Raw genomic sequence first — 27026 nt, forward strand, 5'->3', positions numbered from 1 at the left:
ATTACATCCTTCTATTTTGGTGTTCTATTGACCCTTGGACACACTTAAAAAAATTTTTTTATAAATGTTAGTGTTTATTTTTTTGTTATTTAAATTAGCATATTTGTGTCTTCCTTCCAACAATGTGTCTCCAGGGCAGAGAAAATGCTGCATGAATCTTTGTAACTCCAGCAGCAAGTAACAGTCCAGGGCTAGAGATGTCAAAGAAGGGCAAGAAGGAGCAGTAGAGAAGACAGAGAGTGAAATGGACAGAGATAGAGAGGGGGAGAGAGATAAGAGAAAAAGAAAGAAGACACCACAGAAGACAAAGAAAAGACAACACCCAAGTAGGAACCTACCTTTCTCAGTGGTATTCAAGCAATTGTGACATTTAAATAACTAAACCCCAAGAACTTTCCCAAATCTTAGAAATAACGGGACTGTCAGTTGTGATGTCTCCCCTCCAATTTTCAGTATGTGAGCACATGTCAATGACATACTCTTCTGGAGTCTGAGAGCTTGGATGGAATTACCAGGAAAGAGAAGCAACCTTTCAACAGTTTGCTGATGCAGGGAGAGACAAGCCTGGAAACTTCCATCTGCCCTCTTTGCCAGTGAATGGAGAGAGCCTGCCTAAGAATAAAACCAACCCAAGACAGTGGGGCTGAGAGATGGATAAAGCTCCCTGACATGGTCTGCACCCCTGCACTAATCCATGCCTTCATCCACTGCTACACCTCGGTTTCTAGTTACAGTCTCGCTGTGAAGTCTGTTTGAGCAGGGCCACTATGACCTGCAGTTGTAAGAGTAATCACAGAGAGCCTCAAAAGAACAGCAGGACTGCCTGCATTGCCGCTTTCCCGAGAATTTAGATCTCTGAAACCGTCTCAGCTGTGTCACTGTATCCAATGCTGAGCAAGACAGAGGCTCCTAGAGGGTGGGTTGGGTGCTTCTCCCTAACTGCTGCCCCATCACAGCCATTTCTGGGGTTCTTAACTTTGGGAGCCACTGCTTCATTTAAACAGATATGAAGAAATCTAGTTGCGTAACTTCTTGAAAAGAATGGTCATGAGGTAAGCATTCTACTAAAATATGTGTGTATAAAGGTTTGTTGCACCAGAACACCCATCATCTCATTACAAGGAAAAAGTATCAACAACCTAAGTAGCCAATGAAAGTGATTAAATAAATGGTACTCAGCATCCATTCGATAAATCTCTGTTAGCCATCAAGACATATTTTAAGGAGCGTTGGATCACATGGGGGATATTTTTGATATATTATAGAAAGAGAAAGCTACTATCTGTATAAAGTGACACTTCTTTTAAACTTGATTGGCATCATTGACTCAATGGACATGAAGTTGAGCAAACTCTGGGAGATAGTGAAGGACAGGGAAGCCTGGCATGCTGCAGTCCATCGATTCACAGAGTCGGACACGACTGAGTGAGTGAACAACTTGATTAAGTACAACAGAGGGAAAAAATGACTGAAAATATACATACCAAAATGTCAACAGCATATATGTCTGATGGGTTACCTATTTTCTTATCATGGTGACTTGGATGGTAAAGAATTTGCCTGCAATGTGGGGGACCTGGGTTCAATCTCAGGGTCTGGAAGATTCCCTGGAGAAGGGAATAGAGACCCACTCCAGTATTCTTGCCTGGATAAATCTACGGACAGAAGAGCCTTGAGGGGCTACAGTCCACGTAGTCTCAAAGAGTCAGACACAACAGAAGCGACTAACACTTTCACTTTTCATTATTTCCTTATATTTTCCTAATTTTCTAAAATGTGAAAATTAGGAAATTTTTATATTGACTATTGACTATTTTTATAATCAGAAATCTGTTAGTACAAAGTTACATACTGACATAGGAAGGAATATTTTTTTTAATCTTCAAGTCCCTTTACCAAAGAGGAGTTTTTGTCTCTAATCCTAGTTCATTGATTGTTGCTGAATGACCAACAGTTGTGTAGGAATTAATCAGGAGAAAAATATACACCATGTAACTTAAGACTGGTATGTCTGGAGCTACCTGTCATCAGACTGTTGTAGAAACTAAAGATTAAAAGGAAACAGCTAAGGATTTCTACTTAGACAACCATCAGTATGTTGCTTTATAACTTTAAAATTTTCTTTTTATAGTGTCTTAGGATAAGAGAAGATGGACTTCTCAGGTGGTGCTGGTGGTAAAGAACCTGCCTGCCCATTCAGGAGACATAAGAGATGCAGGTTTGATCCCTGGGTCAGGAAGATTCCCTGGAGAAGGAAATGGCAACCCACTCCAGTATTCTTGCCTAGAGAATCCCGTGGATAGAGGAGCCTGGAGGGCTACAGTCCATAGGGGCACAAAGAGTCGGACACGTCTGCAGTGACTTAGCATGCATGAAAGAGAGGACAAAAATGAGAGGAATAAAAAGGTAAGAACTTGAAGTCAATCAGGAATGTCATGCAGCAGACTGTGTCTCTCATCAGCAAAGAGCCAAAGTCAGACCTAGGTGTTTCAAACCCACAGCCATGGCAGGGGAGCCATCAAAGGCCATATCGGAGCGCCTTGATTATAAACTTTCCTCAGATTCAAAAGCTCTCTGGCAATGGGCACACATGGGAAGGGCTTCTGGACTTGAGTCTGAAGATTCAGGAAAAGTCCTACTCAAGATTGGGGGCAAAGAAGGGTTAGACTGAAAAGTGGTTGAAACCAATGAGTTTGGTACTGAACTGGACCTAAGGTGTTTCAAGAGCTTTCAGTATTATTCTAAAAGCTGTATTGGTGATTCTCAATTCTGGTTGTGCATCTGAAACACCCTCAGGGTTTTATAAAAACCCAGATATTTAGCCTCCATCTTAGACTTAAAGACTTGGAATTTCCTGGGTTGTCTCATAGGCGTCTGGTTGTTCAGAAGCACCATTCCTGCACGCATTTCACCCCTCTTATGCTTGCAGATGTCATTGATACATTTATATAGGAGTGAGTTACATCTCTCACTCCTAACTCATGGATTTTGCCCTTTCCACTGGATGGTTCCCAATGGCGCATCAGCATGCCCTAACGTCCCCTGTTTAAAAAGAGCTCCTCTTGTCCAATCTCTCTCTCCAGCTATGACTCTTGCCCATCTTGGCTTGACTTCACCAGAAACCTTAGAAGAGCTATCTCCATGCTGTCTCCATGTCTTTACCTGCCTACCGACTCAATCAGAAACTGTTGTTACTAGGCTTTTAGCTAACCCATCCCTTGCCAGAGCCAATGAGGATCTCTGTGTTTCCTCTCTCTTATTCTCCCCTCAGCATTCGACAAGGTTGTCCTGGAAACACGTTATTCCTCAGGCATCTAGGACACCTCATGGTTCTGATTTTCCTCCCAGCTCACTAGCTACTGTTTCCTGGTCTCATTTGCTGGCTCTTCTTCCTCTGCTGGACCGCCAATACAGAGGTGCCCCAGGGCCCTGTCCCCTACCTCCTTAAGGTCCAGCTTCATGACCTTATTAATTTCCACAACATAGAATGTCATCTATATTCTGATGACACTCAAATCTATATATCTAGCCCTGACCTTGGCCTTGGATAGCCAATTGCCTATCGAACATCATCACTTGAATGTTTAATAGGCATCTCAATTCAACATGGACATAGCAAATTGATGATGGCACATTTCTTTCCCCAAGTCACCTCTTTTCCAAGCCTTGCCTCTCTCAGAAATCTGGAACATCCTGCGTTCAGTTACTAAGGTCAAAAGCCTAAAAGTAATCCTTGTATCTCATTTTCTCTCTATTCTACATCCAATACTTCAGTAATTCCAGTAGGGTTAACTTTTAAAATATTTTCTTACTTGACTATTTCTTGCCAGCATAGCATAGAGAAACTACACAACTGGAAATCAAATTCTCACACTTAACCTAACCTTGGGTAAGTCACCCAGCTTGCGTGGAACTCAGTTTCATTATCTGTAAAATGGGGATTATAATTATCATATACATCTCACTCCATGGGGTTGCTATGAAGATTACAATAGTGTATATGTGTACATGTGTACGTGTGTGAAAATCATTACAATTCCCCACTAGCCCACTGATATTACTGTATAGTTTTACTGTTTTTATTCCCCGTTAGTCTTAAGTTGCCCAAATAGACCAGTCTAATAATATGTCTTGTTTAGAGTCTGAAACAACCTCCTACCTGATCTTCTCTACCTCTGTCCTCGTGCTGCTGCTAAGTCTGACTCTAGTCATGTCTGACTCTGTGACCCTCTGGACTGGAGCCTGCCGGTCTCCTCTGTCCATGGGATTCTCCAGGCAAGGAAACTGTGTCCTACCACCAGCCCACAAATCAGCAAGAATTGTCTTTCTAAAGCACACGTCAGATCATGCTACTTCCCTAGTTAAAAATCTCTACTGGCTTCCCTTTCCTTGTATCATTATGTTAAAAGTCTTTACTGACCTAGAAGGCTTTAAAGGGTATAGCCTTTGTCTACTTCACTGAACTCAATTTCATTCCGGTTTCCAAATCTTATACCTTATTTCTCTAGGACAAAGTTCTTACTTCTGTTCCTCTAAATTGCCAAGTATTCTACCATCTCTGGGCTTTCACACTTACAATTTCTTCTTGTTTGTCTTCCAGACAGTTACACAGCCATCTCCTTTTTTAATTGATATTACCTCCACATGACCCAATATGAGAAGCCACTGGAGATAAATACCTCTCCCATTTCCATCCCCAGAGTCTCTACTACTGTGTCACCTCATTTTTTCTTATTGAGTGTCTTATTTATATATTTCTTGTTTGCTTATTTATTATTTTAAGTTTGTGCATTTTGTCTGCATTCCCTGGTGTTGACTGGGGTTGAGGACCATGAAAATTGATCAAATCCCAGGGTCTAGAATAGTGTTTCGCCCATAGAAGGCATTCAGTTAATATCTATTGACTAAAATATCAACATATAGTTGTGATGTGTGGCCAGATTTGAGAATTGCTATTCTAGACTACCTCATTTTAAATAGGAGTTACTGATTAACAAGAATGCTTAAGCTTAGCACTTTAACTGTCCTACTTTCAAGGAAAGTTTAACTATACAAGAAAGCTATTCAGTTTAACACATTTAATTGCCATATTTTTTCTGCACAGAGTAAATCTTTCCTATAAGAAGCTAAGTTCTTCTGACTTCAGGCTGAAGCTAAGGCTTCTGCAAGAACCTGGAGATTCAAAACTCCCAGATGGTTTCAGGCCAGTCCTCCTTCTGGCTAGAGTCTGAGAATAAGAGATGCGATGGGAGTTTAAAGTGAGTATAGGGATGTCCAGGTTGATTTCTGGTCAAGTACGAAGTTGGTTAATGCATGGGGAGAAAGGGCTTTTTGGCCCATAGGGAGAGGGTTTGGAGACAAGGAATTGTGCATTTCAAGGAACATGCCAAGAGCAAACCTGGGGCCTGAGGCCAAAGCCCAGGAGTAGAGAATAAGGAAGATACAAGGTCAAATCAATGGACTGTGAAGGTCAAGTCTGGGAAGAATCTTTAGATCCATGGTCTGGGATGGGGTAGGAGAAAAGAATGGCAGGGGCCTGTGACATGGTGGTGCCATGCCAATGAAAATGGTGAGCTCTATTTTGAGAAAGCAGTCTCTGATAGCAGCCATGGAAATCTAAACTTTTCTTAAAAACAGAAAATACCATACTTAGCACTTAAGAGTTAGAGAAAATGTCTAAGTAGCATCCAGATTGCCTATGTGGTCCTTGTGGCATAGACATAAAATATATCAAATGGTTTCTCCAGCAGACATTGGGATCCTAAATGAAAATTATCATTTAGACCAAGGGGAAGCAGTTGCTGGGTGGTGATGTTAAGTGTCCTGCTCTTCTGCATTAACACTTGACAAACACCAAAACCAAGGCACTGAGAGGAGAAAACAACTGCTAAGGAAAAAAAAAAGTGTGAGATGCATGTGTATATGAAATTATTATTTTGACTGCTGGCCAAGGAGTTCTTTTTGGAAGGTGAATGAACGCCTTATTTAGCAAAATACCTTGATGAGCCAGGGAACAGTGTGGAATGAGACCGTGAATGAGGTGCAGAGACCAACAGAGCTCTATGTAATAACATGATGGGGAGTGTGGCTAAATGTGTGAGAAAAAGCTGGTCTATGCCAGGAGGCTAGGAATTGAGGAGAAGTGACCAGTGAGGAATGCCCCAGCAGCTGAGGGACTTAGAGGAAGGGCTCTCTACAGGGTGAGTGCAAAGCCCTTAGCCTTGGGGACAGTCTGCACGACCACATATTCTTCATGGGATTGGATTTTGGGAAAAGGGAGTAAAGTAGACTCTGTTTCACCTGAGATTGATTCTGAAAGAAGAAAGAGGGATTGACAGTTGAATGGTACAGAAACGTAGCCTCTGGAATGACCACGAGAAAGAATGACTCTGAGGTAGGCATGGGAGCACTAGACTTTCTTCAGGGGGATCTGGTGCTTGGACAAGGTATAGTTAATTCTCAAAGTCAGGGATGGCTTGGCTACAATCTAGGTTGTTTTTTTAAAAATTCATTTTTATTCAAGTACAGTTGATTTACAATGTTGTGTTAATTTCTATACAGCAAAGTGATTCATTTATAAATATATATGCATTCTTTTTCATATTCTTTTTCACTAGGGTCTGTCACAGGGAACTGAATATAGTTCTCTGTGCTATACAGTTGGACCTTGTTGTTTATCCACTCTATATATAATAGTTTGTATCTGCTATTTCCAAACTCTCAGTCTATCCCTGAATCAGTTCAGGCTGGCTTTGAACAATATTGTGATATTCATCAAGAACATAATATTAGATGTCAAGTTTGTGTCTCTTCTTTTCTGCACCTGTTTGTGGAGCAGGAATGAATGAAATCGGCTTTCCATCACTCTGACAATCATAACTCTCTGCTTCCTACCACACCAGGGGCTAAGGGATTAAGGTACAAAAATATGATTGTTTCAAAAATACACTGATGGAAAAGAAAATATTTTTGTCTTTCTAAAATCTTGCCGCATGACATCAAAATTCACCAAGGTAATTTTGAAGCATTATGGCTAATTCACTACCAATCTCCCAAAAGAGCATTTTGTTAAAGTGTAGAAATCTATGTGGGGGTCTGTGACCAGCTCTGACTACAGTCTATCAAAATCAGTCTTTTGTCTTCTCACAGTAATTGTTAACTTATGCAAAGGATTCTATATAGAGAATACAAATATTGAATTTAAAAAAATAAAGTAACACAAAATTCTTGTAGCAATCAGAGGATGTATAACTGTGTGTGTTTGTGTATGTGATAGGATTTCTTTTTATTATCTGTTTAGGTAGTCTTTGCAACCTGATGAACTGTAGACCACCAGGCTCCTCTGTCCATGGGACTCTCCGGCAAGAATACTGGAGTGGGTTGCCATTTCCTTCTCCAGGGGATCTTCCCAACCCAGGGATTGAACCTGGGTCTCCCATATTGTAGGCAGACGCTTTACCATCTGAGCCACCAGGAAGTTGAGGTAGGCAATAGTGACTATTATTAGGAGCAAGGAGAGAGTTCATTTACTGTTCAGTAAAGAATTTTAGGAAATAAGTCATGAATTGTGACTAGACAACATTAATTTAGGAAATAAAATTTTTTTTATATTAAAATTGCGGGACTTAATGGCACTTAGAGATATCATTTATTGTATCCAACTGATCCTGGAGGCAAGAGTTGTTGCCTGAAGTGTAAAGATCTCTGTGAAAGAAAAAAAAATACTGTTCTTTTTTACTCAGTGAGGGTTTAAAAAACATTCGCTGCCAAAGACACTTTTTAGAAACCTCTTAGCTTGATTAAATAAAACGTCCTTCAAAAGTTGCCTCAGTGACAATTAGATGAACTAAAAGCAATTTTCACTGTGATCATCAATAAGACTAACAATTTACGTATGTGGTTATAGGTAAATAAATTGTAATATCAATTCATTCCTACAATTAAGTCCAGTTAATTCAACCTCAAGACAAATCTAAGTTCTCAAAACTCTCAGATAACAGCCTCAGTTTCCCTTGAGAAGGCCTTTCTACCTTTCACAGCGATTATCTTGAAAATGAAAAATGAGAACCTTTGGGGAAACAGGTGAATATTGGCCTTTTGCTCAAAAGGAACTGCCAGAGGGTCCCTAAGTTGACCTCTCTTCTGCCCCATATGTGACATCACAGACTAAACCTTCAGTCACTCTGGTGTGGAAGAGCTGACGTTTTTCATTCATAGTTCTTGTATTAATGATAGTACTCAGATAAATAGGGGGAAAATCATGTAAGGAAAGACAGGAACCTTGGAGTAGAGGATAGAAAAGCCCATAGGCCAGGCCTGTTGTACAAATATTAACTCACTCAGCCCTCATTACTTCCCTGTCAGGTAAGTTACCATTAAACCCAGTTTTGCAGTTGAGGCAACAGAGGCATAGAGTCTAATTGATTTGCCCAAGGATTCAAAACTAGAAAATAATAAAACTGAGATTCAAACCAATCTGTGGGTATCTGTCTCCAAAGTCCACAATCTTATTCCTTTTGCTTTACTATTGCTGAGGAAATTAAAGTAAAAATGGCAAGCGTCTAGAGACAACATGGTAATTAGGATTAGGGACAGAACTGCAGAAGTCAGTAAAAGAAAAGAAGATCTTCCAAGGTCATGTTTCTTCACATTACCACAGGAAGTTTCAGGATTCCGTAGAACCTGTGGTGAAAGTGAAAGCCGCTCAGCCACGTCCAACTCTTTGCGACCCTGTGGACTGTAACCCACCAGGCTTCTCTGTTCATAGAGTTCTCCAGGCAAGAACACTGGAGCTACATCTTTAGATATTGGCTGAGGGCCCATTGTGCCTAGTTTAAGAAGAGGTGGCCTTACCACAGTCCTTGCTTAAAAATAATTACATTCCAGTATTATATGCAAACAAAACATTTATTGAAAGGAGGTAAGCCAACTCACGGAACAAGGCATCTTTGCTGGATCTTTCAGCATGTGAACTAATAACTAAAATGCTCTTTGAGGGCTGCTATAAACATCTGGGAATTAATAGTTGAAATGATGTCAAATGCCACTAAGTAACAGACCAAAAGTTTTGAACTGTTTTGGACTATAGTGGTTAAAAACCCTCCTTAAAGCACCCTTAGTGCAACTTCACCTCTGTTTATATATGTTTTATATGTTGAACTTCAGCATAAGCTTTTTCTGTTTTTTGAAGAAACAGCTCTACTGCTTAACATTATTTTTCTTATAATTGTCCTTGCACAGTATTCAATAGTTTGTTTATTCATTCATTTATTCAATCATTGGGTATTGGGAAAATAAGGCAAGAATATCACTCAACCCTTCCTTCAAACAACTTGCAATTTTAGGGACACTGATCTAGTTTGAGGGTCAAACTGAATTTGAGATGAATTATTGTCTTATGTACTCTTTTCAAGGCAATACAGTCATAGTTACCAGGTTAAGACTCATTCAGCGAAACAAATTTGAACGTTAAACTCATCATTGACAAAGGCATCTCAATGGCAGCCACTAGATCCTATTAGTCCGGGAGAACTAAGAAAGGGAGATTTATCCTTTCTCAAAAGCAGTGCCAATAAAAGAAGCAGGACACGGTTATTTTTCTTTAAACGTGTAAGAAATGGCTCCATTTCTTACCTCTAGAGCTTTCAGTCTTTCTAGCAGCCATCTGGTCTTTTCCTGCCCCCCGTCCGCACTGCTGCCTTCACTCCTCGCGTCCTCATCCAGCACCAGGTGACGGCCTTCCAAAGCTGTCTTGTGCTTTCGCTCTCCTTCTGACAGTTTTTCCTGAAGCAAGAAAGATTTGTTGTTTCTAGTCATCTTCAGTGAAACATAAGAAAGAGTTTAAGGCTGAAGAGTCTGGATCCTTCCTTTTTGCTTTCTTTCCAGGGCTGAGGTAGAGAAAATTTTGCTAAACACATTCTGAGTGGTGCTCGTATTAGTGGTGTTTAATACCATAAACACAAGAGATAACTTTAATGAATTTTGGCAGGTCAAGTCATAGGGTTACCACCAGTGAATGCACATGTCCTCTGCCCTGTTTGAGAAGTGACTGAGCCCAAAAAGTTGTAGGTGAAGTCATGTGGTTAATTCACTTTGATCTGCACCATGAAATTCAGCTCTGCTCTAAACTGCGGGAAAGTAAGTCAATCTTGATACCTTGACTTGTGAATAGCTTAGTTCCTCAAAATAAGATCATCAAAGTCACTGGACATGCAACCAGTATAAGCTAAAAGAAAATACTACAAAATATTCAAATGGTAAAGATCTCAGAATTCTATGCTGCCCCCACTTAGTTCCTTCAGCTCAATAATGACATGGCTCTTAAGGAACCCTATAGTCCCCTTTCTAGAAAATACTCCGGGATCTATAGCATAGCCTTGAGGCAGACATAAAATGTTATCTTGCCTGGCCTCCCTGTTTGTTGGTGGCTCCTTACTCAACCCTGTCACTTGCAGCTTTCTGGAAGTTGGGAAGTTTGAATTTGAGCCTCATGACTCTTGCTTTCAAGGTAAAAAGAAATGTCAAGAGCATATCATATGAAAAATATGATATCCGCTTTTATACATACGTCAAGACACTGTGCAACAGAATCAGGTGTCATCATTCCATCACACTTTTTAACTCTAACCAGAATGCTGTAGAAATCTTTGTATTGTTACAGCTGGTTGCCAACCATGTGGGCTAAACTGGATTTCAGTGGTGAGAGGTTTCTTTATATTCAGCACTAGACTGAGATCATTTGCAAATATAAAAGTATTAAGAGATAGGATTCTTAAAAAACCCACTGGGAAAATAACAGCATAAGCAGGGGAAAAAAAACAAACAGGTTTTTAACTGTGTTCATAAAAGTGTTTTGCATGTTCTGAAATTATTTAACTTCTTTTTTGAAAATAAAATATGAAGGAAAAAATTCAATGTATATGCACACATGTATAAGTATACATGCATGCATAAATACACAAAACATTGGAGACTATACAGAAGCTTAACCCATGTTAATCTGTGTCCTAACAGATTTCAAGATATAATTTCCATTTCTTTATATAAATGTGCAATTGACTAAGCAGGTGATAGCTCTTTATAAAATCAGGCCTGGGTGTGTCCACGTGCAATGTACAGGTGTGTCCACTTCTGTAGCTGGAGCTAATTCAGTTCAGATACATGATCAGCAAGTTTAAAGTGCAGATCCTCAAGCCAAGACAAACATCCAGGACTGTATTTTTATAGCTTTGATTCTTTAAGGTTTGTTCACTCATCAGACCTTCATTTCCATGATAAGGACTTGAAATCTGCAGTTACAACTCAATTTAGAAATAAAGAGCTCCTTCTATTTCTCTTTTAAGATTCGAGAGCACTGTACTTAAACACTAAATTGGGATTACAAAGCAAGCTTTAAAAAATATATATCATCTACCACTATTTCTGTATGTGTGTATACACACAGAAATAATTTTTAGATAGAATTATTAGATAGAATTACTCTATCTAATTAAAACAAACAAAGAAAAGTCAGTGGTATAAACTGAAAGCCAAAAGACTTTGGGATATGGCAGCCAGATTCCACATCTACCATTTAGCAGCTTTGCAAATAATGTTGGGCAAACTACTTAATTTCAATAACTCTTGGTGTCTGTGTCTCCTAAATGCTTAAACGAGGTTAACAGCTTCACACATAACATGCACACATCTATAGTCAATTCTCATTATTCATGATAGTTGTGTTCACTGAATTAACAAATACTGAATCATTGCTCCTAGGGGAGATATAGGGTTAGGTTTCTGGAGTCCTTTGGTTGTAACAGTTTCATCACTAATCAATACGTAATCTTGTTTTATGAGTGTTTCTATTTAAAGACATCTTGTTTAATATATATTGTTGATTAATTAGCACTGAACTAACCACAAAAGACACTATAACTCATGCTTGAACAAAGCTTATCTAATACCCATTTTCTCCATGAGGCACATCACAGCCTTCTGCACTTAGGAAAATTAGACAGCAGTTCACACCATGCTTGGGGACCATTTTCAACAGTGAGACCACTCACAAAAAATATAAAAAAGTGGCACTAAACCGAGTGTGAAAGCACACATTTCCAGTGGGAGAGCTGAAAAAAGAAATCAGGACGTTGCTTTGGTTGACCTAAGCTGGCATAATACAGGTGCTGGATGACTTAAAGTCTTCACCCCTCTGCAAATGTCCATGAATAACCATGAAAGCACTGCAGGCTTTCATTCTGCAGGGGTTGCAAATAAATTTTCGGTAGTAAGTGAATTCAGAAAGTCTAAATATAATGAGGACTGGCTATATATATGCATACATGCACATTCAAGTGTCTAGGCACAGTGCCTAAATATTATTATATGAACGAACTGGACACAATTCAGGATAGTATAGATTATATATGAGTATTTAGGTTACATAAAATTCAAGGGTCACTTTACATAATTGAAGAAAGGGTGATCAATGATGACTGGGAGGAGTGATTTTGTAGAAATGGAAATGACTTATGCTTTGGTGGAGTGATACCACTTTAATAGGTAGAGAGGCATAGGATGGGATTTCTGGTTAAAGAGAAAATTGGAACAAAGGCCCCCAGTCAGGAATGTATTTTGTCCTTATTGGTTCATGAGGAAACCGGTTTGATTATATTGCAAGAAAAACTGAGAGGCAGGTAATAGAACTGGAGAGTAAAAGAAAGGGTTATTGGAAACGAGAAAGAAAAATTCAGACATCATTCATTAATTCATTTATTTATCCTATAAATGTTTCTTAAACACAAAGTATCGGCCATTTGATAGTCTAGTACTAGAGATATGGCAAACAAGACATTCTATGCTCTATGAATTTGTATCCTAAGTGTGGGAAACACAATAAACTCCAAGTCAAGTCAGTAAGCTCTGTAACTGTAGCCAGTGGTATGTTTAGGTACAATATGAGATATGGTGTCATCAGCATAAGGTATGTCTGAGGAGGTGGTCATTTAAGCTGAGACCAAATGATGGGAAGGAAGCAGCTGGACAATGGTCTGGGAGAAAAACATTTCACGTAGAAGAAACAGCAAAGCAAGCACCCAGGGGCAGGGCTGAGCTCGTCTTGCTGACCTGTTGAGGGAGAGTCTGTGTGACGGAGCACAGGGACCCCTAAGAGTAAAGAAGAGCAGGGAATGAGGCTAGAGAGTTGGACCACGGCAGTCTTTCAAGGCATGGAAAGGGGGTTAGGTTCTATTTTAAGTGCAGTAAAGAGGAACTGGAGGCTAAGTAGGGGAGTGATAAGTTCTGGTTTACATTTTAGAAATGGCATCCTAACTGCTACAATGGAGAATGGACAGTGGAAGGAAGGAGCCAGGAGACCAGCTGGGAGGGTTTTCTACAAGAAGGAATAAAAATTAGGAATGCTCTGAAAGTACTGGATGAGCACTTACCAAAACCAGTTCTCATACTGGATGGGAAGCCAGACGCCCTGGATTTAAAATCTTGATTTTACAATTGTGCCCCTTGCTGGGCAAAACATTCGATCTTTTCAGTCCCTCAGTTTCCCCTGGATGTAAAGTGAAATGGATGGACTAAATATCCCTTGCGATATAAGGTTCTAAGAATTCAATTATTCAAGACACAATTTTCAGGGAGAAAAGTTATTAATATGCTCAATGGTAACAGAAATGACAAGAATGACAGGAGGACACAAAAAGGACCTCTACATTTTGTAATAAGAAGGTTGTTAGTGAGAACTTGAGAGCTATTTGACTCAAGTGTGATGATGGTAACCAAATTGTCAGTGGTTATGCAAAAAGTGAAAAGAGAAAATAGCAGCAATTTTCTCAGATGCTTATTTGAAAGAGTGGCAGGGAAGGAAAGGAAATATAAAGAACTACAGCCAAAGAGCATTGCAGAGACAAGTGGAAACCTTGATTTCAAGATGCAGAAAATTGAGTTATTTGAAGAAATAAAGAGAACAGATGGAACTAAAGAGATGCTAGCAAAGATGGTATGAAAGTAGAAAGAGATCTCCCAAGCAGAGAAGGCAGAGCATGAAGGGCTTTGAAGGAAAAGTCAATGTTTTGTTTTTGCTTTTGTTTTTTAAATATGGTTCCCTGCAAAATATCATGTCACAGCATAATTTCCCAGTTAGTACTGCAAGTCCTTAGTTAGTGTCTAGCCTGGGTTCTTAAAGAACAAGGATTTAAGTGCACGTAGTCCATTTGAGACACGCAAAAAACACCAGTTGGGAAGTGACTCAAGCAAGGGAGCCACTGGACGGCATATGACTAACCAACTGAAGTTAAATCCATGGGAAACTCAGGGAAATGCAACAAAGCCCAGAGCTCAGAATCATCCCACCCTAGGGCCAAGGGTGTATGTATGTGTGTGTATGCTCAGTCATGTCCGACTCTTGTGACCTCAGAGACAGTCACCTGCCAGGCTCCTTTGTCCATGGGATTCTCCAGGCAATAATACTGGAGTGGGTTGCCATTTCCTTCTCCAGGGGATCTTCCCAACCTAGGAATCAAACCCAGGTCTCCTGCATTATAGGCAGACTCTTTACTAACTGCAAGGGAGTTGGGACATTCACACACCAATCTCCAAAGAATCAGTAATTGGGGGCGGCTCCTGGGGTGTCAGTCTCCAGGCTGCCACAGGCAGTAAGGTTTTTAAAAATATTTCTCACATAAAAGTGCTCACATAAAAACACAGACACTGATAGCTAGAGATCTTGGGAGCACTCTGGATGACTTTGGGGTATGGGCAGAGCATCGTCAATGTCCTCTACAAGTGGAGAGGAGCTTTGTGACTGCTTTATATGACCCCACCAGCAAAGACTCCACCACTTCTGTACACTTCTCAGGCTTAAAAGCACATTTTATTGTGCTTCAATTCTACTAATAAAATGCCCTAAGACAAATCCAGTAAGCGCGGTAGAGTTATCCATCCTATCCTTTTCTTTACTCTTGCTTCTTTAAGCACGCACCAATGAGAGTGTTGGAGTGTAATGTAATATTGAGGAGGAAGACAAATGGAAAGGACTTATTAAGTAAACAGACGAGCAAAAGAGGAAAATAGGTGGAGAGAAACAAGGACAAGGGAGAGTTCTGGGAGAGTTGGATGGCTAAACCCTATTGACAGATGACTACTGTCGATTTCAGACAGGAAAGCTGTTGGATTTATATTATGCTTAAAAAGCATGACCATATTTTTAAAACTTAAGTATATGAATTCTATATACACATAAATAACCCATTTCAACCACAAATATTAGTCCCTTTGCTATTAATAATTAATCTCCTCTGATTTACCTGGTAAAGAGAGAGGACAGGGGTCAGAAACATATTTTAAATAAAATGTATTCTTCATATAAACCTCTAAGAGGGAAACAAGACAAATGAGCCAAGTCCACTCCTGAGAATGGCAAACTGTGAAGAGATTAAGTTGATTCCAGAAGTGACCTGTTTTCTTGTTTCAGTCCTTCATGGACTTTAATCAGCAGTGAATTCTATAAAAGTGAGACCACCACAAAAAACTTTCACTCCCCACATATTTCACATATGGTTGAGACCATAAGCTTGTTGCTCTCAACAAACACCAGTGGGCATGCAGGAAGTTAAAGATTTAGAAGCTCAGTTAGCATCCAAGGGTTTAAATCAAACTCTGCCTTGAAGGTACATAAAGCAATCCTTGAAGCTATAAGATTCTTTAAGCGGTTACCAGGGCAATGATTCACCTGTAGGGGAGCCCTTATCTTTTGTTCTCATGTAATCAGCATCATCAGACCTACGTAAAATAATATCGACCAACACAAAGCTCGCAGGTGCATCAGCTCAGCTCGGATAGATGACAGTCCAGGGGACTCAGTTATTCCAAAGAGCAGGCAGGACAGCTCCTCACTGATGGCCAGCTACTATTCAAAAACATCACTGAGGAAAGTGATCATAAGACCCTGCTCCCAAATTATGTCCTATTCATCTTTTGTTCACCAGCTTCCCCTAACCCAGCACAATGGGATTCAGGAAAGGCTTCATGAGGTCATCTTACTTTATAACTAATTAATTAATCCATCCATCTAATACATATGTACTGAGTAGCTTTTGTATGCCAGGCACTGTGGAAGATGCCAGAGGTAGAAAGGTGAACAAAAACACATGTGGAGCCTATTGTCATGAAGCTTAGAGTCTTGTGGAAGGAGACAGTAATCAAAATGTCACCAGCAAATATAAAATAACACTGTGATATGTACTGGGAAGAAGAGATTCCTGGGGCTTTGAAAAATCATTACTAGAGGGATGCAAGAGAGGTCAGGAAAGCCAATGCTCATGTTTACCACCATGGCAGTTGACCAGGAAATGTCCATGAGGTTGGGGAGGAAGAGAGCAATTTTTAAAAAGTCTGAAAGGAGGCATGTGTAGCTGGGGAGGAAAGTGAAGCTTGATGGACTAATGAGACCATGCCACAGGTCGAGGAATGTTGCCTTTACTCTAAGGGCAATAAGAAGCCATGGACTGTTCTCATGCACGTGTGTGTACGTACACATGCACACACATGACACGGGGGTGGGGGCGGTTGACAAGGTCAGATCTGTATTCTAAAATAGATCCCTGGTAAAGTGTGAAGGATGGATTGGAGTGAGGTTAACACAGACGTGGGAAAGGTAAGAGCTACTGCAATAGTCTAAACAGGAGTTGACTGACCCATGATTCAAGTGACAATTTCACAAATTGAGACCTCATAGTCTGTAATTATCTTGGGATTTTGATTCTTTAGTATGCAGTTACTCCAAGAATGACAAATACTAAACTTTCCTTAGGTTACTGTTGTTCAGAGTGTGCTGAGAGCTGCTGGCATCAGTCACGCATTGGTCAATGGGTGTGGGAAGCTAAGTGTTGCTTCTTTAAAATGCAGATACCTTGGCCAACTTGGGTCCCAGTGAATCACAATATCTAGGAGTGAGGCCAGGGATCTGTAATTTTAGAACACACCTCAGGTAAGACTGAAGTGAAGTGAAGTTGTTCAGTTGTGTCCAACTCTTTGCGACCCCATGGACTGTAGCCTACCAGGTTCCTCAGTCCATGGGATTTTCCAGGCAAGAGTACTGGAGTGGGTTGCCATTTCCTTCTCCAGGGGATCGTCCCAACCTGGGGATTGAAACCGGGTCTCCCACACTGCAGGGAGATGCTTTACCATCTGAGCTACCAGGGAAGCCCTAATCTATGCCAAAATTTAAGAGCCTCTGGACAACGATGCTTCAATATATAAGATAAACCATTTTTACTTTAGATAAGCTTTTGAGGTTGTCCATTTGATTTACTTCTTATAATTATTCTGCAGAATAAACAGAATAATTATAAGAATGTTGCAGAACTGCCTGGTGTACAAGCTTGGCCTTAACATGGTGGCACTGCTGTCTTCTAGCCCATCAACTGGGGGAGCGACATTAGGTCTGAGCCCAGGACTGTGCGGATCATTAAAGAACACAAATTTGGGCAAAGGGGAAAGGCAGTGAAAGCCATATGTGGACATAACTTGGTATTTCATTTGATAGGATAAAGGAAGAGTCAGCCTCATCTGTTTCTTGAGGTCCATCAAATTCCATCTCACTGTGATCTAGTCTCATCCAGAGTGGGAAGAGACCCATTTTAGTTTTAGAACAAGCAGAAATAAAAAATCTACATTCCAGTCCTAACTCTGCCACTAACCAGCTGTGTGATTTTAGTCAAGTCACATAACTTCTCTGTCCCTTAATTTCCTCATCTGTGAATACAATGTACAGAAATAGACTATCACAAAGGTCCCTCCTAGCTTTAAATGTCTACAATTTTGATCATCTGTAAAAATTCAATTTAGAAGAATAAGTATTTAAATACTACTGAAGTTCAGGAATGTTAATACAGAATGCCATTAAGGTTAGATCTGCCTAGAAGATACCTTGGGTAATAAAATCTGTTTGCTTCTTTCCAGAGTGTCTGTCTGTCTGTCTTCCTTGGGGAAAAACCTCCCCCCCACTTTTTTTTTTTTTTTTTGCTGTGTACTTCTCTTGGGCCCTAGGATAGACATCACCTAATCTAATCTTTGCTTTTTTTTTTTTTTTTTTTGCATTTAGCATGTTTCATTCTCTGTCTGTAAGAAAGGAAAGACCTGATAAGCAGTATTAAGGGAGAATTTAGTGAAAGATGCTTGTAACACTCACAGGAAATCATGCCCAATGAGAGTCCTGTATGTGAAAAGAGCCTTTGCTTAGAGGAGGAATAATTTCAAGTATCTTCTGGTTGCAAGTATTTTTTTTAAATCACCCATTTCTCTTCTTTTATTATTTTTAATTCTGATGGCCAACACAATGCCAATATACAGAAACTCTGCATATATGGTAATAATAGTTATACTGTATTCCAGATCATTCATTATTTTTCTAAAGGAGATTGTCCTTAGCTCTTACCATGAAAAGGAAGGAAGGAAGAAGGGAGGGCGGGACGGAAGAGAGGAAGGGAAGGGAAGAGACGCACCTCAAGTACACGCAGTTTTCTAACTTGAAGATGGCAAAATGAAACCATGGGGATATGAGGAGACAACTGACTATCTACCTCTGCAAAGACAGTCAGTCAAGGAAGTTGGAACATGTTTTTCATTTTGGATATCCAGCCATGTGTTAAATATCTGCCTCCTAATTCATAGTAAAAATATAAAAATACATAATTTAAGACTGACCACTTAAGGAAGAGACTTGGGTGGTGCTAGTAGAAAACATTAAGCCCCTTCCAGAACACAAAAGACATAAAGAGCATCTAATATTTGTAGAACACTTCAGAGTTAAGCCAAATCACCTCATGCATATCATTTAACCTACTCTCTGCCATGGGGACATAGGACAAATATCCTGGACTTCCGTTATAGACAGAAAAACAGGCTCCAATAGGTTACAAAAGTATAACTTTTAGTCACTCAGTTGTGTCCAACTCTTTGTGACCCCCATGGACTGTAGCCCCAAGGCTCCATTATCCAAGAGATTCTCTAGGCAAGAATACGGGAGTGGCTTGCCATGCCTTTCTCCAGGGGATCTTCCCAACTCAGGAACTGAACCCAGTTCTCTGCATCGTAGGCAGATTCTTTACCATCTGAGCTGCTAGGGAAGGCCAACAGGTTACGAAGAGTGCTGTTAATATTCAGTGGCACAGTCAAACTTTAATTACAGCGCAATTTCAAGTGTCATGCTCTTTCTACAGGTCCAGTCACTTCTTTTGGACTTTCCCATGTACCTATAGATCTATCCCTACTGCTAATTCTATCTGAGAGTCTGTGATTTTCATCCAACCATGGGCCACGCTGTGAGACCACATCTTCCCAAGGTTCTCTGGTCATTTATCCAGGGAGCAGGTGATTTTATCAGAGATGTTGGATCTGGCCTCAGATGACAATCAGCACAGTAGATTTAAAAAACCACAACCATTTCCATAGTTAACAACGATTCAATTACTTCAAAGCAGAAACACATACCTACTGTGTTTGTAAGTAAATGAAGAGGGCAGCCATCTAGCTGACAGCTGCCCCAATGAGCCCTGGTGGCTTCAGCTCTGATTTACTTACTCATTTGTTGTCTGGTGGTGGGGAGAGTGCACAGAATATATTGTCACTTCAGCTAGCACTTCAGCAAACACCATAACAACATTCCCAGGGATTGCTAGCAGCTTTTGTTCAGGACTAGCATACTAAATTTTAAGGGGGGAAACATAACGTCAAATAAATCACAGGGTTTTAAAAGAACATCCAATTTGTTCACAGTTTAACATTAGTACTGTCAGGCAAAACATATAAAACTCTTCTTTTTCATCCCTGGATTTGACTTACAAAGTGAACTCAGCACACAGTAAAATCCCCAAGATTAAATGTGCATGATGGATAAGAGAACAAAGTGTTTTCTTTATGTCTCTAATATGAACCACGACCATTGGCGTATCAATTCATATCTACTCCACATTATTCTTCACTCAAAACACTCCTCAATACTGCCAACTATCTTCCATATTGAACAGCTCTGTGAAGGTACATTAATAAATTTTCCGATGATGCTTTTATTGCCTGTTCCATCTATCAGCAACATTTATTTCCCTTTAAAAAAAGTTCAATTCCAAAAACACTTTAAAGGAAAACTCTACTGTGGAATAGGATGATGTGAAAAAGTGAGCTGTAATTTTCATTATAGGCATGCTTCAGGTGGTAAGAAATCTAAAAAAAAAAAAAGCAACAGAAATTATGTCCTTGTAGCCCATAAATAGTTGTCTGAGTGTAACTCAAGCAGAAAGAAACCAAAAATGCTAAGAATGTTATGTAGGTGGAGAATTTCAGTAGTCAGTGGCTACACTTAAATGCTTGGACATCATTAAATACAATTCATAAGTTAACATCAAAATTTGCATTCAAAATGTCTCTTTTTCCTCTTCTGCGCCCTTTCTCCCATCTTCCTAGCTTTCAGAGAGAATTCATGAAACAGGAGAGCCAGATAGCCTCCAGAGGAAAGCGCCTGGGCTCAGCAAAGTGAAGTGAAGTGAAGTCGCTCAGTCGTGTCCAACTCTTTGCGACCCTATGGACTGTAGCCTACCAGGCTTCTTCATCCATGGGACTTTTCAGGCAAGAAGAGTACTGGAGTGGGGTGCCATTTTCTTCTTTACTGATGTCTTTATATACATCTCAACAGTCATGTTTGCAATTCCCGGACAGAATTTTAAAGAAAATTTAAACAATTTAAAAATATTTCTATCTCACTGTCCCCATAAATATACAGTGTCAGATAACCAACATATACAAATTTTTGTTTCAGAAAATATGATCAATACTATATATATTCTTTTTTGACAATTATTGCCAGGTCCATATTTATGTATCATCTGAGTTTGTTAAACTGAACTAAACTGACAAGTCTCTGCTAAGAAATGACTAAGTGTTCAAATACAATATTATTATTATTATAAAAAGTAATAGTTCAAAGCAGAGACATCACTTTGCTGACAAAGGTGCACATAGTCACAGTTATAGTTTTTCCATCAGTCATGTACCAATTTGAGAGATGGACAATAAAGAAGGCTGAGCAGCAAAGAATCAATGCTTTCAAAATGCAGTGCTGGACTGTTTACAATAGCCAGGACATGGAAGCAACCTAGATGTCCATTGGCAGACTAATGGATAAGGAAGCTGTGGTACATATACACCATGGAATATTACTCAGCTACTAAAAAGAATGCATTTGAATCAGTTCTAGTGAGGTGGATGAAACTGGAGCCTATTATACAGAGTGAAGTAAGTCAGAAAGAAAAACATCAATACAGTTTATTAACATATATATATGGAATTTAGAAAGATGGTAACAATGATCCTATATGTGAGACAGCAAAAGAGACACAGATGTAAAGAACAGACTTTTGGACTATGTGGGAGAAGGCAAGGGTGGGATGATTTGAGAGAATAGCATTGAATCATGTATGTGAACTAGATCGCCAGTCCAGGTTCGAAGCATGAGACAGGGTGCTCGGGGCTGGTGCCCCTGGGATGACCATGAGGGATGGGATGGGGAGGGAGGGGAGAGGGGGGGTTCAGGATGGGGGACACATGTACACCCATGACTGATTCATGTCATTGTATGGCAAAAACCACTACAATATTGTAAAGTAATTAGCCTCCAATTAAAATAAATAAATTTAAAAAGTATGGAATTCACATATGACAACCTGAAAAAATATAAATGTAGTGCTGGAGAAATGTCTTGAGAGTCTCTCGGACAGCAAGGAGATCAAAGCAGTCAATCCTAAAGGAAATCAACCCTGAATATTTATTGGAAGGACTGATGCTGAAGCTGGAGCTCAGCATCCAGCTGATACTTCAGCCACCTGATGCAAAGAGCCGACTCATTGGAAAAGACTCTGATGCTGGGAAAGATTGAAGGCAAGAGGAGAAGGGGTCAACAGAGGATGAGACTGCTGGATGGCATCACCAACTCAATGGACATGAGTTTGAGCAAACTCCAGGAGATAAAGAAGGACAGGAGAGCCTGGGAGTGATGTAGCCTATGGGGTCACAGAGTCAGACATGACTTACAACTGAACAACAACATGGAGAAGAAAACTTATCATTCCAAATTCAATAAATAGGTGTTATATGCAGTTTACTAGGTCCCAGTTATAATGTAAGACTCCCGGGGGTTGGAATGTTTTATAAATCACATCCCATCATCACACCTTGCATAACACAAAAGGCATTCAATAAATGTCCAATGTTGTTGGTGTGATGATACTGAATAAGGAATGCTACTGCTGCTACTGCTGCTAAGTCGCTTCAGTCGTGTCTGACTCAGTGCCACCCCATAGATGGCAGCCCACCAGGCTCCCCCATCCCTGGGATTCTCCAGGCAAGAACACTGGAGTGGGTTGCCATTTCCTTCTCCAATGCATGAAAGTGAAAAGTGAAAGTGAAGTTGCTCAGTCGTGTCCGACTCTTAGCAACCGCATGCCTACCAGGCTCCTCTGTACATGGGATTTTCTAGGCAAGAGTACTGGAGTGGGTGAATAAGGAATGACATCACCCCAATTTACTTCTGATGACATTGTGCTCAAGTTCAATGCTGAACTACCTAAATATTCTTAAGTACTTTCAACAGGTAGCTATTTTTAAGCCAGTATTTTGCTAATAGAAACAAGAAGCAATGGACTAATGGAATATTTGCATAATAGGTAAAGCACCACTATAATGATTTCCACTCCAAGAAAATAAGAGTTTGTTTGTTTATCCTTTAAGGGACAGCGCACCACAAGGATCTCACCCAGAAGCCCATATTTAATGCCATGTAACTATCTATCCTAAAGCGCCCTGGGAATTTCTGGAGACTCACATACTCCTAATCAAGATACTCAGTTCCTCCCCGCTTCCTCTTTCCTGGAGTTACCTAAAAGAAAAGCTCTAATGAGGTGCATTAGTTGTACTTTGAAAGTCAGAGATGAATTATCTAGTTAATTCTCTTGGGGGCTCATGTCAGAACAGAGAGTAGCTTCACTTATTTGCACCTAAATGGAACTTTAAGATAAAGCAAGAATATTACACTTTTTTCTAAAAAAATTTACATAATACCTGCTCTCTCTAGTCAGGTAAAACCCAAGGCACAGCATAGGGCCCAATTGTTTGAGGATTTTACGGAAGAAATTTTGCTAGCAATATTGTCCTGGTATGCTTTTTGACATTAAAACTCTTATTTTTATCCCTATGCCCTGAAAGCGGCAGAAAGCTATCACTTGAGGTGCTTCTTTGTCACTGAGTGGGATGTACATCCTGACAAGCTGCTCACAGCCACAGTGGGTGTAGACAGACAAAGAGCTACTCGAAGACACCTGTAACCCTGCCAGATGATTCATCCTGATAAGAGAGGAAAGGCAATTCAGACAAATTAGCAAGAAATAAGCATGATTCTAAGAGACGCTCAGAAAAGTCAGAATACATACACACACACGAAAAGTAACATTAATATAAATGTGAATCAAAAACTTAAGAGTAAGCATTTTCTTCATGCAACATATGTACATTTAAAAAGTAATGAACCAGACATGTTCTGGTGCCTGAGACAAAGGCCAGAGATCTCCCAACTTACTCCTACATCCCTGAGATGGTTACCTCAGTACTAAGCCATTTTATATTGCCATAGGGTGGGATGAAACATACAGCTAGCTACTGAGCTGATTTCTCATCCCAGGTGTGCCACTCACCGGCAGTGGTGCCTTAAGTAAGGCCCCTGGTTATTAGTGACATTGTTCCCTCAGGTGCAAAATGATGTGGCTGGATATTGGAGGTAACTTTCCTCTTTCTGAGCACCTTAGACTTGTTAAATATCCTGTTCATCTCTATACACTGACTGACTTTCATGTGTTACACCACAACTGATTCCTGAGAAAATCAGGAATGACAAAGGCTGGCTACCCTGTACACAGCAACATCACAATAAACAGCTGGCAAAAAATGGCCTATGTTCTTGGCTGCCCAAGATGATCCAACCCCTTCCAAGCAGCCCTGGGTCTCCAAGATACCAAGTTACCCCTTTACTGACTCTTCCCATCACTAAAGACACTTGCCCAGAAGCACTGTGGCTGTAGCTCTTGCTACCTGGTCAAGCTGCCCAGTTTTCTCAGCCTCTCAGCCCATCAAACTCAGCTGGCTTTGTGTGTCCACAATGATCTCAGACACCGATAAAAGACTCAGAAACAATTATAGTTTAGGTCACTCCAGAAAATCAGCTCCAAATGGAAGGTTTTGAATTTGTTAGGCTGAGAGAAGTTTGAGGAACTCATTTTGAGGATCAGCCTCTAGGGCCCAGTTGACCACATTCTTGCTGACAAGTTTATACTGTCCCTTCCAGGGCCTGCCTTGCATTATGCCAAGGACAAAGTCTTAGTTTAGTAATTCTCTAAAACTACCTAAACGTTAGAATTTTTAAAAAGGAAAATAAGCCTCAAGCTCATTTAACAGGCAACACTAATTAGGATGAATTTAGAATCTTGTCTTTTTTCCTTTGTGCTCATAGGCCCCTCCTATTTATGCAAAGGAAATAATTTTCCATTTCCAGCAAGGCCTTCCCACCAGCAGAGTTTTCCTCAACACTTCTGTTTCCTCAGGCATGTCCAGTTCTCACTCCATCCAGCTGGGGGTCTCTGAACTGGGCCCCACTGCCGCTATCACTTTCCTGAGTGACTCACTGACCTACCTAGCTGCTCCATGCCCTCATGGTCTCCCAAAGCCTCGGGCACTTTTCTGACCCCTCACTGCCTCCTCAGCAATGAGCTCACTACCAGCCCTCGGACTGAATATGACTGAGGGTAAGGTCCTCAAGATCCCAAGGGGTTAAGTAAATTTTCAAATATTACGTAGCTTGTAAGTGGCTCAGTCAGGGTGTGAATCCACACTATTGGCCTCCAAAGGCTTTAAGCTTACCCATAATCCTCTGATTTCTCTCACCAGAGTGCCCATAATCCTCTGCTCTACTCCACTGGAATCCTCATAACCCTCTGCTACACTTCAGTGGAATACTCACATAACACCCACGCTGCTGTACCTCACCAGAATACCCACGATCCTTTGCTGTCTCTCATCAGAGTACACAGAACAAAAGAACCTTTCCGTTTATCTGAATTTTAATGTCTTTTAAGGACCAACTCAGGGCTTCCCAGGTGGTGTAGTGGTAAAGGATCTGTGTGCCAATGCAGGAGACGCAGGTTTGGTCCCTAGGTCGGGAAGATCCCCTGGAGTAGGAAATGGCAACCCACCCCAGTATTCTTGCCTAGAAAATTCCATGGGGGGAGGAGCCTGGTGGGCTACAGTCCATAGGGTCGCAAAGAGTCAGACACGACTGAGCACGCACACCCGCCCACGTGAGTAACTCAACTCTTACCTTCCCGAGAAGCTCGATATGCTTCCTAAACATGAGCCAGTAGGTTGGCTACTTTGAGGAAAATGCTGGTGATAGGTTAACGAAAACAAGACCCTTGTTGGAAGAACTTTTACCATGATGAACAAGAAAGGAAAAATATACAGCTGAATATAATGACTTGTAGCACAGTGGTTCTCAACCCAGATCACATTAGAATTGGTCTGTGAAGATTTAAAAAAATCCTCATGCCACACCCTTGATCAATGAAATCAGAATCACTGGGATGGAACGAGGATATCACAAATTTTTTGAACCCTTCAGATGATTACAAGGCACAACCAAACATAAGAACCACTAGTAGAGAATGTAATTAATGCCACCCTGCAAGACTACAGGACTTGGAATAAAAAGACCAAATGTACCGTGCCTGACACTGTATGACACTTGTAAGTCAGCCACCTCTGCAGAACTCAGTTTCTTCATCTGTAAAGTGTACTTGAACTTTTTGACTTTCCTATTTTGAAATGTTAATATGAGGACCAATGAGATGATGTTGTGAAAATGTAAGCTGTATATACTAATTATTACTGTGGAAATTTTGACTACTGATCCTCCAGTGTTGATGTTTAAATGCTCTGGAAAGAAGAGGTAATAAAAACTTAAAGAGAAGAAAAAATCCAATAAAAGTTGGATTAGAAAAAATTAGACATAATTACTCAAGATGTTCAAGTTGGTTTTAGAAAAGGCAGAGGAACCAGAGATCAAATTGCCAACATTGGCTGAATCATTGAAAAAGCAAGAGAGTTCCAGAAAAACATCTATTTTTGCTTTATTGATTATGCCAAAGCCCTTGACTGTGTGGATCACAATAAACTGTGGAAATCTCTGAAAGAGATGCGAATACCAGACCACCTGACCTGCCTCTTGAGAAACTTGTATGCAGGTCAGGAAGCAACAGTTAGAACTGGACATGGAACAACAGACTGGTTCCAAATAGCAAAAGGAGTACGTCAATGCTGTATATTGTCAACCTGCTTATTTAACTTATGTGCAGAGTACATCATGAGAAACGCTGGGCTGGAGGAAGCACAAACTGGAATCAAGATTGCTGGGAGAAATATCAATAACCTCAGATATGCAGATGACACCACCCATATGGCAGAAAGTGAAGAGGAACTAAAGAGCTTCTTGATGAAAGTGAAAGAGGAGAGTGAAAAAGTTGGCATAAAGCTCAACATTCAGAAAACTAAGATCATGACATCCGGTTCCATCACTTCATGGCAAATAGATGCGGAAAGAGTGGAAACAGTGGCTGACTATTTTTCTGAGCTCCAAAATCACTGCAGATGGTGACTGCAGCCATGAAATTAAAAGATGCTTACTCCATGGAAGGAAAGTTATGACCAACTTAGACAGCATATTAAAAAGCAGAGACATTACTTTGTCAACAAAGGTCCGTCTAGTCAAGGCTATGGTTTTTCCAGTGGTCATGTATGGATGTGAGAGTTGGACTATAAAGAAAGCTGAGCACTGAAGAAATGATGTTTTTGAACTGTTGTGTTGGAGAAGACTCTTGAGAGTCCCTTGGACTGCAAGGAGATCCAACCAGTCCATGCTAAAGGAGATCAGTCCTGGATATTCATTG

General features: G+C 40.4%; 1 protein-coding gene across 6 annotated transcripts in view; it reads right to left on the reverse strand.

Moving 5' to 3' along the window:
• NCKAP5 (NCK associated protein 5) overlaps positions 1-27026 on the reverse strand; it is a 1099478-nt gene that overhangs the window by 306649 nt on the left and 765803 nt on the right. For all 6 annotated transcript variants that reach the window (XM_065931416.1, XM_065931421.1, XM_065931418.1 and 3 more), the window contains one exon: positions 9634-9783. In XM_065931416.1, the coding sequence (XP_065787488.1) occupies positions 9634-9783 (150 nt within the window). The remainder of the gene's footprint in view (positions 1-9633; positions 9784-27026) is intronic.

Source organism: Muntiacus reevesi, chromosome 3 (genome assembly GCF_963930625.1).
Source record: "Muntiacus reevesi chromosome 3, mMunRee1.1, whole genome shotgun sequence".
Lineage (NCBI taxonomy): Eukaryota > Metazoa > Chordata > Mammalia > Artiodactyla > Cervidae > Muntiacus > Muntiacus reevesi.